At 40.3% G+C, this 16752-nt stretch overlaps 1 protein-coding gene across 4 annotated transcripts in view; it reads right to left on the bottom strand.

The window, feature by feature from the left end:
- The window catches only part of DENND1A (DENN domain containing 1A), a 973091-nt gene that overhangs the window by 371264 nt on the left and 585075 nt on the right, over positions 1-16752 (bottom strand). For all 4 annotated transcript variants that reach the window (XM_073590695.1, XM_073590694.1, XM_073590697.1 and 1 more), the window contains exon 12: positions 12074-12175. In XM_073590695.1, the coding sequence (XP_073446796.1) occupies positions 12074-12175 (102 nt within the window). The remainder of the gene's footprint in view (positions 1-12073; positions 12176-16752) is intronic.

Genomic DNA, 16752 nt, shown 5'->3' on the forward strand with positions numbered 1-16752 from the left:
ACTCTTTTGGGCCCCGAGCACAATGGATGGTGCTCAGCTGAATGATGGTTCGGTCTACTGGTATCTCTCGACAACCTGCATATGCAGCTCATCCTGCGCTGGGTGATCCTGTGTTGTATATGAGAGACGCTGCCAGACTGCAATGATGGTGGCTTAGCTCATAGACAACAAAAGGAGCAGCAACCCAAAATCGGACATGCCGGATCATTTTTCTTCTCTGACGTCATCTGTCGTGGGTGAATTGGGAGGTCCCCATACACAGACTACATTAGACTAGATATCAACAGGTCCGGACAACGTTTGTCTAATGTGTATGGGAGGTTTCTGTCTCCAGTGTATCCCTTCATAAATACTGCTATGGCAGAGGCAACATGCGTCATTTCCCAAACCCAAATTTAACTCAGTGTACAAGGATAGATCATCAGATCATCTTTCTGTTGGCTATATCTACTCAACACTATGCACTTTATCCAGGTACTGTGACCTTACATTGTGATCTTTCTTTGTACACGGAGTCACCTGTATTTATTAGTATGAATTGGTGCCTTATTGTTTTCTGTGCAATACATTAAGATATTTTGATAAAATACCTGCACCACTATATTATATTGTGTCATACAGACATTGGGATTTCCACCAGACATACGTCGTAATATATAATATTAGTATTTAGTATTAGCATTTTACTACTGAAATATATGATAGGTCTGGATTTCTTCCCTGGGGTCGATACCTGCTTTTTAGCTTTCTGCTTTTCGTGCCCCTTATTATTTAATCCTATTAATTACATTTTTGCTATCTATATATATAAAAATGAATGTGTGTGTGTATATCACCAACCAATCACAAAGCATCTTTCATGTCACCAGAGCTGGTTAAAAGAAGCTGAGCTGTGATTGGTTGCTATGACCAACAGTTTTCCCACTTGACAACACCTCAGCAGACACTGACATGGTGTGAGAAATATAGCATCTTCGGGAACATAAGCTCCCAGCCATTGTCTGCCTCCCTAAAGGGAACATAGAGCACATGACAGAATTGAATCCCCCTCCTGTGCCCATATACACATCACACATCCTCCATCCCGTAGGCACATCTTCCCTCTTAAAGGGATCATTGGTATGGAAGTCAGAACAAATGCATCCAGCGCTTTGGTTTTGACCCCAGGCCTCTCTTAAAGGGATCCCCGGTATGGAAGTTAGGACCGTTCTACTCAGCTCTGTGGTTCTGACCCCAGGGTCTCTTAAAGGGATCACTGGTATGGAATTTAGGGCAAATCCACTCTGCGCTTTGGTACTGACTCCAGGCCCTTCTTAAAGGGATCTCCGGTATGGAAGTCAGGGCAAATCCATCCAGCGCTTTAATTCTGACCCCAGGCCTCTCTTAAAGGGATCTCCAGTATGGAAGTCAGGGCAATTGCCTTCAAATGCTCTGGTACTGACCCCAGGCTCCCTTAAAAGGATCTCCTGCATGGAAGTTAGGGCAAATCCCTCGGCGCTCTGATTCTGATCCCAGGCTCTCTTAAAGGGATCCCCGGTATGGAAGTTAAGGCAAATCCACTCAGCCCTCTGGTTCTGACCCAAGTCCCCTCTTAAAGGGATCCTCGGTACGGAAGTGAGGGAAAATCCACTCTGCGCTTTGGTACTGACCCCAGGCCTCTCTTAAAGGGATCTCCGGTATGGAAGTTAGAGTAAATCCCTCAGCGCTCTGATTCTCACCCCAGGCTTCTATTAAATGGATCATTGGTATGGAAGTCAGGACAAATCCACTCAGCGCTCTGGTTCTGACGCCAGGCCTCTCAAAGGGATCCCCACTATGGAAGTTAGGACCGTTCCACTCAGCACTCTGGTTCTGACTCCAGGCTGATGGGATGATGTGGGATATTAGTGGTAGTTGTCCGGGGGCTCTGGCTGATTGGATGATGTGGGAGACTAGGAGTAGTAGTCCAGTGGCTCTAGCTGACAGGATGATGTGGGATATTATGGGTAGTAGTCCGGTAGCTCTGGCTGACGGGATGATGTGGGATATTATAGTGAATGTGGCTATGCGGCGTGGGCGGGGCTATACACTCAGCTTTATATATATATATATATATATATATATATATATATATATATAGAGAGAGAGAGAGAGAGTCATTATAATTTGTTATAACTAACCAAAGCTAGTTACTAAGCCCGGGTAGCGCCGGGCTCTTCAGCTAGTTTTGTATATTTAAAAAATATATATTTCTTTAATTTTTCATACTCTTGATTCCTCTCCTTTGCCTGTCCTCTATTGGTATGCATATCAACAACTTGTTGACAATTTCCCTTTAAGGCACATTTTTTTCAGCAGGATTTCAAACTCCAAACAATTTATATGTGCTGCTTGTAGCTCTTTCATAGACAAGTCCAGCAATACCTTTACATGGCCAGTCCGTTCCTCAATTACTGAGAAAACAGCATTTTAACTGATATGCAAATGAGGCTGAAGAGCTAGGGTAGATCTGAAGCCTCTGTCACTCCAGGTCTATTCCGCCTCCTTCTGCTTCACTGACAGCTTATATGCCGTGTGAATTCAGGCAAAGGATCAGTCAATCAAGCAGGGGGAGGTGGGGAATAGAGCTGGAGTGACAGAGGCTTCAGATCTATCATAGTCCTTAAGTTTCATTTGCATATTAATTCAAACCCTGATTTTTCAGTAACAGACTTCAGGCAAAGAATCCGTTAATCAAGCAGGAGAAGCCAGCACTTGGTGAAGAACAGAGCTGGAGTGACAGAGGCTTCAGATCTACCATAGTTTACAGACTCATTTACATATTAATTCAAATGCTGATTTCTCATTAATGGAGGAACAGACTTGCCATGTAACGCTATTGCTGGACTTGTCTATGAAGAGCTACATGTGCATATAAATAGTTTTGAGGGAGGGGGTTAAACCTGTTGACAGAGTCTCTCTAATTTTGTCACACTAAATATTGCAACTTTTTTGGCAACTCCATGTAAAAAGCTTAAAATTTCAGACAAGAGGCTCGTATTTCACCATTAAGTTAATGGAGAGCTACTTTTTTCTATCTATTAATCCTTAAATCTTGTTAAAGGTCTGGAAGGAAATGTAGCCCTTTCGGCAGTCGGGGTGATAAATAAAAGATTAAATGTCGCCTTTTCTTCGGAAGACATTTATTTTTCTTTGCTTAATGCACATACTATTTTTTTTTTACAGCACAATATGTTGATAGGTTTAATGGTACCCAAGCTTGCTGCGGTCGAGGGTTAGAAAGTGGGACCCCACAGCAGGAAAAGGTCCAGTCGCCAAAATCTGTGATAAAAAAATGAGTCACTTGTGCCTCTGCATTGTATTTTTGTGTTACAATTGGGGGTATATGGAAATTTAGATAAACAAGACGTTCAAAAGTATATGAAAAATAAAAGTATTAAGAATGTCGACATGTTCCCGTATAGTGTGAGCCCATGCGAGTCTCGTAGAGGGCAATCACTTCCTCTTCCAAATCAAATTAAGGTTGCAGACAGTTATCCCATTATCCTGCGGCTGCAACTGTTCCCTAGAGGAGTAACGAGAACTGCGCTTCACAGGGGGCTACACAAACCTTCCAAGACCTCTGGACCTTCTAACAGCACATGGAACAGCAAACAGGTTGTAAAGGTAGCGGCAAGAGAGGGGCTGTTATGGGGGCTTGTTATCTGTAAGAATTGATTTTTTTTCCCCCAAACACACAAAGCTTAAACTGTTTGCAGTGAGGCTTCTGATCTGTAGTCATTCTTTATAATTTAATTATAAGTTAGCCGAAATTCAGTCATTCGTGGTTTTTGAAGTGGAGCGCTGACAGATCGTACTGTTGGGAGTTGAGTCCCCTTATAACAGTCAATGGTCTCGTGGTAAATATCGCAAACTGGAAGGTGGATCCTTAGAAAGGGCAGGAGAAGGCATTACGGAGGACAAGATATATAACATGGGCTATGGCCAGAAGAATATACTAGGTGGATATAGTATTATTAAAATAAGTATCAATATTTCAAAGCTAAAAGATGTCCAGTAGAAACTACGGAATAAAGCTGGGGGTGATCATCTTCTTAAACTTCCTACAAATGAATTTGCAGTGTGCCACAGAGATATTCTGGATTATCAGATGGCCACACGACAGATTTATGTTGGTCAATCCTGCCAATATCAATAGATTCGGCCAATGGAGTAAAGTGTAAGTGGGCACTGGCTGACTGATGGTTGGGAGAGATGTTGATCGCAATGTGTCCGATTTCAGACTGCCGATCAAATTGTTCTTCCTGAAATAAGTCGCCAACACACATTTCAGTTGGTGGCTTTCTCATAGATAATACAGGAGCGCTCGGCCAAGAGAGCGATCCTCTGTATGGAAGAGCCGCCTAATATGGCTATCAGCCAAACTCACTTATGGTCATCTAATATGGCTTGGAAAATTCTGGCCTCGATGAATCAGGGCGTTAGAGGCAGCACTACTTCTTTGGAGAAATTTTTTCAATTTTATTTTAGATTTATTTAAGATGATATTAGTTATTATTAGTCATCAATCTCCGCTAAGGGGAGGGACAATAGACCTGTCATAAATCCTCTGTCTATTACAGATAATGAGTTACAGGAGTTTGGGCAAAGTTTGTAAAGTTTCTTTTTCTATTTTTATTGTGTTTATCTATGATCGCGCAATAAATATTGGGAACTCAATCTGCGCATTCATGATCCACGTAGAGGCTTGATTTCTATAGATACTACAATCCTAGTTCTTAAAGAAGCACTCCTCCTCTTTCTCCTCCTCCTACCATCAAAGTTCTTATCCTTTAATATATTGCAGTCATCATATTATACAGCACTGTGCACTTACAATTGCTCATTTTATCTTAGTACCAAGTTAATTTTTCTTTTTTTCATTAGGTCTATGACATCACGTCATTATAAACTGACAAGCAGAACCCTTCTTAGCTCTATGTAGAAACAGGAGGTCAAATTTCTCTGCATGAGTGATAAGTCACTGCAGAAGTCTAAGGCAGGGGGAGGAGGGAGCAGCTAGGTCATGAAGTGTAGCGGGAAAAAGAGACTCCCTGTTTCTACATACAGCAGAGAAAAGGGAACAATTATCTGGTTAGAAAGGCAAAATGAGCAACTGTAAGTACACAGTGCTGTATAATATGATGATTGCAATATATAAAGAGGATACAAACTTTGATGGGAGTTGGAGAAGGGCTTCTTTAAGTACCACCTTCCTTCAAAATATAGTTTAGAATCTTTGGCAGCATCCTGGGTTCACTTACAGCACCACTCCGACGTTTTGTTATTTTTTTATTTCACCCTCAGAAGTGGTATCACTAATGTATGTCCCCTGCCTGAAGAAGAATATTTACCAGTTGCCGTCTTCTACTGTTCTCGGTGATGCTACGGTCACCTTCTGCAAGTTGTGACCTGCTGAATTGCTCCAGTGTTTATCGGGTGGACCGGAAGTCAAATCTGAATACAAATCTATGAGAACCAGAGTAAGGCCAGAACGAGACTCTCATAGACTTATATTGAGAGCTCGAGCCCGTTAGCTCTGACTTCTAATCAGGCAGAAGCTGCGGTCACCGTAGGTGGAATGGGACTGGGAAGAAAAGATGACAGCTGGTAATTTAATTTACTACAGGCAGGCAACAAACATTAGTGATACCATTTTGGGGTTAATTAAAAAAATACACTGGAGTAGAGCTTCAAAAGAAGCTGTGAGTCTTTGACCAGTTTCACACATCAAGAATTCATGGTCCAAGTTTGGACCACGATGTCCAACCTGGACGACGTTCTCCTGACCCAAACTCCACAATCTCTTCGGTATAAATGAAGTTGTTGAGTCCAGGTCAAGAGATCCGTGACTGAATCAGACATCATGGTACTTACTCAAACGCATAAAAGTGGCAACACCACCATGTTCATTTGTACTAACTAACATATGCAGCCAGATTAGAACAAAATTCAACCAGCGTCTCACTCTTTGGGAGGACCCTGTATGTTCATGCATTGCAATAGACATCGCGAAATACCACATCTCCCCAGTGGTATCACTCCAGGAAAATGTAACAAGTCGAAGAAGCAGGATCGCCAGCGATACGCTTACTGTCAGGAAATACTTCACACTAAAAGATTGTCATAAATGGCCAACCCATTCAAGTGCACATAAATTGTATCCACATCTATAATATTTAAATATTAATTGTAATTATTATTACTTTAATTATATGCATTCCAACCCCATCTACGATAAGACTGCATGTTTTTATTAGAAAAATAAAAACAGGAAGGAGTTAAATAAATGTAAATAACAAGTAACCTTTGGAAAAATAACCAAAGAGTATAAAAAAATAAAATAAAAAAAGCTTCCACCCCCAAACACAGCGTGTCACAGATCAAAGAGCTGTTACCTTCCCCGGTCTGTATATTCTGCAGCCCATGTACCCGAGCTTTGATCTATTAATTAAGAGTCCTTCAGTAGCACGTGGCACCGATACAACCGAAAGCAAAATCGTTCCAACTTTGTCTTAGCAAATAAAAGCATTTAACTAACGGCATCACTCGGCCCATTTTGCTGGAGAGCATTAGGAATTGAATAAAAGCAACGGCGGCCGGTCTCTGAGCACAATAAGAATATGCAGGAACAGAGGAGACTGATTAATATTGAGTTATTCTACACAATTTGCCTGGGAAATTGGGTGAGAAGAAAAGACCTTGAAAGGAAAGAACACGAATAACAGGACAGCAAGAAGTACCCTCGTGCGTCTACGAATAGTACATAGAATATGCAAGAATTATAAATATTTATACGTAATGTGAAAAAAAAAAAAAAAAAGAGCGAGCGGCAAAGTTTTCATTAATAAAGCATAAATTATATAGGGAAGGAGTTCAAGCCTTAAACACTTGTGTCTTTCTGCTATCCTGGCGTATTTTAGGGCTTTCAGCTGAACGGTGCTCTTTTTTTCAAAATTTGTTTCACGTTTATTAAAATCGAATTGTGAACGCAAAGATCCCCGACTTATCTTTGCTGTGGAAATTGTAGTGTAACATATATTATTAAAGTGCATTTTGCAGATTTCTTACATTTAAAAGAAAAAGTCAGAGCAGTTTATTGTGCTTCTCAAGGAGAAAATTCCATTTTAAGTTCTTAAAGGGAATAAATCATTTCATATATTATTTTTAGCCTTATTTGTTTATTGCATTTTTTTCTTCTTAGATTATGTTTGGATGGTAATGGTGGGAAATATCTTACTAGAGTTGCTACACGGCAAGCTAGGCGAGGCCAACAGCACAAGGTGTACTCTTTTAATCACTTCCCGGCAGAGACAATTTTTGTCTTCTTGCACTTTTGTTTTTGCCTCCTCTTCCGCCAAAGGTTATAACTTTTTTTACTTTTCCATCGACATAGCCATATGCACAATTGATTTTTTGCAATTTTGATTGATAATATTCACTGATGCCGCACAATGTACTGAGAAATGGGAAAAGTGAATAAAATGGTGAAAAAAAAACCTCACAATGCTGCCACCATTTTTGGATATTGCTTTTACGTCATTTATTATGCAGTAAAAATGCCCATGAAAGGCGGACAGTAAAATTATGGAGATAAAGAACTTGTATGTGTGTATACAGTATATACAATCATGTCCGAAAAAATGAAGTATTTCTCCCAGAAAATTATTACATTTACACATGTTTGTTATACACAAGTTTATTTCCTATGTGTGTATTGGAAAAGCACAAAAAAAAAAAACCAGAAAGGGCAAAATGGACATAATTTCACACAACCTGAAAAAAATCAATCGCTTTTAATAACAATCCACAAGCTTCTTACACCACTCAACTAAAATTCTGGACCACTCTTCTTTTGCAAACTGATCCAGGTCTCTCATATTTGTAGGGCACCTTCTCCTAACAGCAGTTTGAAGATCTCTCCACAGATGTTCAATGGGTTTTAGATCCAGACTCACTGCTGGCAACTTTAGAACTCTCCACCTCTTTGTTTCCATCCATTTCTTAGGGCTTCTTGAGTCATGTTTGGAGTCATTGTTCTGCTGAAAGACCCGTGACCTAGGACGCAAACCCAGCTTTCTGACATTGGGCACTACATTGCAACTCAAAATCCTTTTGGAATCTTCAGATTTCATAATGTCTTCCCCCACAATCAAGACACCCAGTGCCAGAGGCAGCAAAACAACCCCAAAATAGATTTGAACCTCCACCATATTTGGCTGCAGGTACTGTGTTGTTTTCTCTGCAGGCCTCTTTCTGTTTTTGGTAAACAGTAGAATGATTTGCTTGATCAAAAAGTTCTACCTTGGTCTCATCTGTCCTCAAGACACTTTCCCAGAAGGATTTTTGGTTTACACAAGTAAATTTTTTTCGGCAAACTGCTGTCTAACTTTTTTAGGTCTCTGTGTCAGCAGTGGGGTCCTGGGCTTCCTGCCATAGCGTTCCATTTAATTCAAATGTCGCCAGATATTTTGCGCTGACACGGATGCACCCCGAGGCTGCAGGACAGCTTTAATTTCTTTAGAACTTAACTGAGGCTGATTATTCACCAACACCCTTTCAACTATTTTTCTCTGCCATCCACATAGAGGAAGACTAGCTTCAGTGCCATGGATTGTAAACTTCTTGATTATATTGTGCACAGTGGTCAAAGGAACATCAAGATCTCTGGAGATGGACTTGTAACTTTGAGATTGTTGATATTTTTGAACAATTTTGGCTCTCTGACAGTTCTCTTCTCCTCTTTCCATCCTTAGATGCTTAGTGTAGCACACACAGAATCTAAAAACCGTAACCCACAGCTTTTTCAATTTTTGTCCCCAAATCCGTGTGAGGGCTTGATTTTGCAGGACGAGTTATACACTTGAATTACATCACTTATTTTATCATGTGATGCACTCGAAAGCAGGAAGAAAACACCAAGTGCATCAAAACTGCCAAAAAAGTGTTTTTTGTTTTTCATCATTTTCATTAATTATATAGTGAAAGTTAACTGACAATGTGATTCTCCAGGTCAGTATGACAATACAGATACCAAACATGCAAAACAAGTATAGTTTTGTTTTTTTATTTACATGGTGAAAAAAAAAAAATCGGAAATTTGTAAGGAAAAAAAGAAAAAGTTTTACTTATATGGCCATTTTCAGAGACCCGTAACGTTTTCATTTTTCGGGCTATAAGTCTGGACGAGGGCTCCTTTTTTATGCTCTTAGCGGATGTTTTTATTGATACGATTTTAGGCCATGTTCACACCTTCAGTATTTGGTCAGTATTTTACATCAGTATTTGTAAGCCAAGACCAGGAGTGGGTGAAAAATGCAGAAGTGATGAGGCGCTTCTATTATACTTTTCCTCTGTGTGTTACACTCCTGGTTTTGGCTTACAAATACTGATGTAAATACTGACCAAATACTGAATGTGTGAACATGGCCTTAGGTTTGATGCAATGTTTTGATCGCTTCTTATTGAGGCCATTAAAAGAACGCAATTCTGGCGTTTACCGATCTGATTAATTTAGTTTATAGTTTGATAGTTCGGACTTTTATGGACACAGCAATATCAAATATGTTAGATACAAGATTTTCCCTGTATAATAGAACAAAATTGTAATATCACAACTCAAAAAACATAGAAACCACAAAAAATTCCCGTGACTCAATCAAATCACACCGGAAAAGTATAACTTTTAAAGACTAAAATACATTTTATTAATCTTGAAAAACAGAGCAACAATGCTAAAGCAGGTGACACAGGGCAGAAGTATACAATGAATACATCTTAGGTAACATATACAATTATGCAGCCATAAAAATTTAAACGCAATATGAAGCAAGACACAATCCTGTCCAATTAACCTCCATTCAAAAAATGCAATCAATAAATGGACAGGTAATAGTCTAATGAACAGTGCACTAAAGTTATGGTAAATATGGCCAACCAACCATTATTTGAACTAAATAAAGTGCGCTAGTGCTAGAATATATATGGCAGTCAGCTGACTATATTGTCCTAGTACGCTCATATTGTGCTCATATTGTTATATATGGCAAAAAAAGCCTATGTTAGTCATACCAATACAACGCTGCATAGCATAGGTTATATAATTAAAGACTTACATGAAGTATTAAGTAACGCTGCCCCGGCCTGTCGCCTCTACGCGTGTTGCGCCGCAGCTTCTTCAGGAGGCCACCTGAAGCATTGTTGCTCTGTTTTTCTAGTTTAATAAAATGTATTTTAGTCTTTAAAACTCATACTTTTCCGGTGTGATTTGATTGAGTCACGGGAATTTTTTGTAATATTAAATATGTGCATTTTTTAAAAAATGTTTTATTTTTAATGGCCCAAAAGGGGGGTCATTTGAACGTTTGCATTGTGTTTTCAAATTTTTAAAAACACTTTTTTCTTTCCTTTTTTTTTGTTAGTCTCCTTAAGGGACTTGAAGCTGTGATCATCTGATCGCTTGAACTATACACATCAGTGCATCAGCACTGCTATGTATAATGAAAATCACAGGGGGTCGTCATCAGACCCCCGGCTGTCATGACGACTCATTGGCTCCCCGCGATCACGTGACAAGGGCGCAGATGGGCGGAATGATGTCCTTCCAGATGGCGCATGTTAAATCTCGCTGTCAGTGACCGACAGTGGGAATTAACTGATTAACAGCCACAGGTGGAACTAAGGGGTTAACAACAGTGATTGCGTGCTGTTACGGGCACAGGCAGATGACGGCTGTATAACACCTTCACTTGCTCTATACACCCGCACTCAACAAGTGTCGTACATCTACAGCGCATGACGGGAAGTGGATAAAACGGATTATCGACATTCAAATTAATTCATTTATGTAAAATACACTCTTTGATAAGATCATTTATATGTATATTATGTAACGCGGTAACAAATATGGCATTTTCATCTTCATCTAAATGGTGTAATTAGTATAATTAGAACGCATTTATCAGCCACGGTGCTATATATATCAATGACGCATTCTTAACCTGTAAGTGAAATGTCTAGTAAGTGCTCTATTTTAGGTTTCTCGCTTCCACTTTTAAATGTGACAAATTTGACAATGTTGGAAGACAATCTTTCGCAGCTTCTTGTATTTCATACAAGTTGCTTTTCACTCGAAGAAAACAAAATCATTTTTGCAATTTGAATGGGCTGTAAAAATAAGTCAAAATAACCTTACTGATCACATAGTGTTCTGTTTCCAATGCTTCCTGGTCCCCTGTCTGTCTCTGTACTTCCATATACAGTCATGGCCAAAAGTGTTGGCACCCTTGAAATTGTTCCAGAAAATGAAGTGTTTCTCCCAGAAAATTATTGCAATTACACGTTTTGTTATACACGTTTATTTCCTTTTATGTGTATTGGAACAACACACAAAAAAAAGGGAAATTGGACATTTCACACAAAACCCCAAAAGTGAGCTGGACTAAATTGTTGGCACTTTTCCATAATTGTAGGTAAACAACTTTGTTTCAAGCATGTGATGCTTGTTCAAACTCAGGTGTGGGCAAAATGAAAATCACACCTGAAACCAGATGAAAATGGGGGAAGTTGGTCCAATCTTTGCATTGTGTGTGTGCCACACTAAGCATGGAGAAGAGAACTGTCTGAGGACTAGAGAATCAAAATTGTTGAAAAATATCAACAATCTCAAGGTTACAGGTCCTTATCCAAAGATCTTGATGTTCCTTTGTCCACGGTGTATAACAAAATCAAAAAACAACAGTTGCACCTTTGTGAATGTTGCAGCAAATCACTGTCTGTCAGCAGTGGTCACAATGCTACACGGCACGTGAAGGTGCTGTACTTTTCTGAAGCTGATTACTTGCTGTCTAGCTACGATGGCGGCTGCAGCGATCATCTGGCTAAACATGGTAGGGGGAAACTATGATTAGCAGAGTGGGCTGTAAGTGTTGTAACTGAAAGTGGATCAGTAAGGTAAGTATGAATTATTTTTAAATTTTTTAACACGAACAGGTTTTTTTTATAGGGGCTGAACAAGTAATTTAATAAAAAAAATCAGTAATGATTAAGTACTGACCACTTCACTTGGTAGATTCTGAAGGTCATCGAAGGGAGTCTCCAAAGTGTTGGTGTCTACATTTAAAACCACCGCATCTTCCAGGCTCATACCTTTTACTTTCTGAAAGAAAAACAAATAAGTTGAGACATGTATATTTCCCTACTAAAAATGCATAGGTGGTATAACTTAAAAAAAAATAGATATAAGGGGAAGATAGACAATTTAATCAATTGATATACCCTATAAAGGCACTATAGAGACTAATGACCAGCCGAGAGCCATCTCTCCTGATCATTTCATTAACAGGAATGCTGGGTTCAGTCTCCAAGAGAGAGCTGCTGTCAGACTCTTCTGGAGGTGCCTTATCTTCTGGGAGAAGAAACAGATTGGTAGCTCTTTCTCTTCCCCGACATCTTCTATTGGGAGAGGGTCTTGAATCCACCCATACCCATTAGACTGTTGGGAGATCCCGCAGGGGTTGGTTGATCCTGTCAATATGGGCAGGCTTAGCTTACTTTAATCCAATAAGTATGGAGATTTTTAAAGCATAAGGGCATCATAGAGGGGTTGAAACAATCCTGATAATCCCTTATATATTTGTAAGCCTGCATCTTGTCAATCCAATCAACAACTTCTTTGCTCATCATACAAGTGCATTGCGATAGCATGATATTGACACACAAGTGGGTCCTCTACATTCAGAAGGTATAAACTACTGAGGATTCTCAATTTTTATCTGTAGTATGATTACTACACACTGCTCATAATAGGAGGACATAAAGAACATCAAGGACGGCTCAGAAATTTAGCATCTGAAACCTAAAGACAAGAGCTATTTTACATGTAGCAGATTAGGAAACGATTAGACTACGGAAAAGTGACAGATAATGGTGAAAGTTGAGAGACACCTCTTAGGCCTGTTTCACATTTCCGTTTTTAGACGTCAGTCAAAATCCGCCACTTTTAGAAAAAAACGGATCTGCCCCTTTTTTGGCGGATCCGTTTTCTTCCCTCATAGACATGCATTAGCGGTGGATTTTGACTGATGGTCATCCGTCACATCGGCTTTTTGACGGATCCGTTAGAATTGTAGCGTCTCCCGGGCGGAGGAGACGGACTCTGAAATTTTTTTTTTTGAGCGAGGACCTCTCTCTCTCTCCAGGCGAACAACAGACTAAATCCATTGACATATGCCAACTGTTTGTAAGCTGTGGGCAATTTTTCAATGTGATTTATGGAGTTGTTCAAAATATTGAATACGAGTTATTCACCATATATACAGTGCCTCGCGAAAGTATTCGGTTCCCTGGAATTTTTCAACCTTTTCCCACATATCATGCTTCAAACATAAAGACACCAAATGTAAAATTTTTGGTGAAGCATCAACAAGTGGGACACAATTGTGAAGTTGAACGAAATTTGTTGGTTATTTTAAATTTTTGTGGAAATTCAAAAACTGAAAAGTGGGACGTGCAATATTATTCGGCCCCTTTAACCTCTTCACGACCGCCCACAGTAGATAAACGTTGGCGCTTGCTGGGCTTTGTGCAGCGCCGACGTTTATCTACTGTCGGCGGTTTTGTGCCCCCCGGGACCCCCACATACCTTCCAACGCGGGGATCCCGGTGCGCAATGCATGCTGGGACCCCCGACGTCATCGAGACCTGATTGGTTCAGGTCCCGATGACGTCAGCGTCACAGCAGCCAATGGGAGCGATCGCTGGGAAAGCTGCTTGTTTCCCGGCGATCTCCCTCATTGTAACGCGGCTTCTCCCTCTGATCTAACACTGACAGCTGATCAGAGGTGAAGCAGCGTTATTGTGTGACTAGATCGCTGCCTGGCACAGCTGATCGCTGCCTGGCACAGCTGTGCCAGGCAGCGATCTTGTCACACAGTAACGCTGCTTCACCTCTGATCATCTGTCATTGTGAGATCAGAGGAGAAGTCGCGTTATTATGTGCCAGGCAGCGATCTTGTCACATAGTAACGCTGCTTCTCCTCTGATCTCACACTGACAGATGATCAGAGGTGAAGTGGCGTTACTATGAGTCAGATCGCAGTGCAGCGATCTTGTGACAAAAATAAAAAAAAAGTAAAAAAAAAAAATGCAGGGGCTAGGGTTAGGGCTAGGGTTAGGGCTAGGGTTAGGGCTAGGGCTGGGATTAAAGTTATGGGTGTGTTGGTGTTAGGTTTGTGGATAGGGTTATGGTTAGGGCTGAGATTAGGGTTAGGGATGTGTTGGGGTTAGGGTTGGAATTAGAATTGGGGGTTTCCACTGTTTAGGTACATCAGGGGCTCTGTAAATGCAATATGACGCCCGCAGACCATTCCATCAAAGTCTGCATTTCAGAACATCACTACTTCCCTTCCGAGCCCCACCGTGTGCCCAAACAGTATTTTCTCCCACATATGGGGTACCAGCGTACTCAGGACTCAGGACAAATTGGATAACAACTCTTAGGGTCCAATTTCTCCCGTTACCCTTGTGAAAATAAAAATTGGGGGCTAAAAGATCATTTTTGTGGAAAAAAAATGATTTTTTTATTTTCACGCCTCTACATTATAAACTTTACTGAAACACTTGGGGGTACAAAGTGCTCACCACACATCTATATAAGTTCCTTGGGGGGTCTAGTTTCCAAAATGGGGTCACTTGTGGGGGGTTTCCACTGTTTAGGTACATCAGGGGCTCTGCAAACGCGACATGACACCCACAGACCATTCCATCAAAGTCTGCATTTCAGAACGTCACTACTTCCCTTCCGAGCCCCACCGTGTGCCCAAACAGTAGTTTTCTCCAACATATGGCATACCAGCGTACTCAGGACAAATTGGACAACAACTCTTAGGGTCCAATTTCTCCTGTTACCCTTGTGAAAATAAAAATTGGGGGCTAAAAGATCATTTTTGTGGAAAAAAAATGATTTTTTTATTTTCACGCCTCTACATTATAAACTTTACTGAAACACTTGGGGGTTCAAAGTGCTCACCACACATCTAGATAAGTTCCTTGGGGGGTCTAGTTTCCAAAATGGTGTCACTTGTGTGGGGTTTCCACTGTTTAGGTACATCAGGGGCTCTGCAAACGCGACATGACACCCACAGACCATTCCATCAAAGTCTGCATTTCAGAACGTCACTACTTCCCTTCCGAGCCCCACCGTGTGCCCAAACAGTAGTTTTCTCCAACATATGGCGTACCAGCGTACTCAGGACAAATTGGACAACAACTCTTAGGGTCCAATTTCTCCTGTTACCCTTGTGAAAATAAAAAGGGGGGGCTAAAAGATCATTTTTGTGGAAAAAAAATGATTTTTTTTTTATTTTCACGGCTCTACATTATAAACTTTAGTGAAACACTTGGGGGTTCAAAGTGTCACCACACATCTAGATAAGTCCCTGGGGGGGTCTAATTTCCAAAATGGGGTCACTTGTGGGGGGTTTCCACTGTTTAGGTACATCAGGGGCTCTCCAAATGCGACATGGCATCCGATCTCAATTCCAGCCAATTCTGCATTGAAAAAGTCAAACGGCACTCCTTCCGTTCTGAGCTCTGCCGTGTGCTCAAACAGTGGTTTAGCCCCACATACGGGGTATTGGCGTATTCGGGAGAAATTGCACAAAAAAATTTAGTGGTTCATTTTCTCTTTTTACACTTGTGAAAATAAAAAAAAATGGTTTTGAAGTAAAATGTTTGTGAAAAAAAGTTAAATGTTTATTTTTTCCTTCCATATTCCATTCATTCATGTGAAGCACCTGAAGGGTTAATAAACTTCTTGAATGTGGTTTTGAGTACATTGAGAGGTGCAGTTTTTAGAATGGTGTCAATTTTGGGTATTTTCTGTCATATTGACCCCCCAAACTCACTTCAAATGTGAGGTGGTCCCTAAAAAAAATGGTGTTGCAAATTTTGTTGTAAAAATGAGAAATCGCTGGTCAACTTTTAACCCTTATAACTTCCTAAAAAAAAAAAATTATGTTTCCAAAATTGTTCAGATGTAAAGTAGACATGTGGGAAATGTTAATTATTAACTATTTTGTGCGATATCACTCTCTGATTTAAGGGCATAAAAATTAAAAGTTTGAAAATTGCAAAATTTTCTAAATTTTTGCCAAATTTTGATTTTTTTAACAAATAAGTGCAGATCATATCTAAAAAATTTTACCACCAACATGAAGTACAATATGTCATGAGAAAACAATGTCAGAATCAGTAGGATCCGTTGAAGCGTTCTAGAGTTATGACCTCATAAAGTGACACTGGTCAGAATTGAAAAAATTGGCCCGGTCACGAAGGCAAAAACAGGCTCGGGTGCGAAGGGGTTAACTTAATACTTTGTTGCGTACAGCTGCAAGTCGCTTGGGGTATGTCTCTATCAGTTTTGTACATCGAGAGACTGAAATTCTTGCCCATTCTTTCTTGGCAAACAGCTTGAACTCAGTGAGGTTTGATGGAGATCGTTTGTGAACAGCAGTTTTCAGCTCTTTCCACACATTCTCGATTTGATTCAGGTCTGGATTTTGGCTTGGCCATTCTAACACCTATAGATACGTTGATTTGTGAAACATTCCATTGTAGATTTTGCTTTATGTTTGGGATCATTGTCTTGTTGGAAGACAAATCTCCATCCCAGTCACAGGTCTTTTGCAGACTCCAACAGGTTTTCTTCAAGAATGGTCCTGTATTTGGCTCCAT

This window comes from Dendrobates tinctorius, unplaced genomic scaffold (assembly GCF_039654945.1).
Source record: "Dendrobates tinctorius isolate UK_male_01 unplaced genomic scaffold, ASM3965494v1 ptg000120l, whole genome shotgun sequence".
In the NCBI taxonomy this organism is placed as follows: Eukaryota; Metazoa; Chordata; class Amphibia; order Anura; family Dendrobatidae; genus Dendrobates; species Dendrobates tinctorius.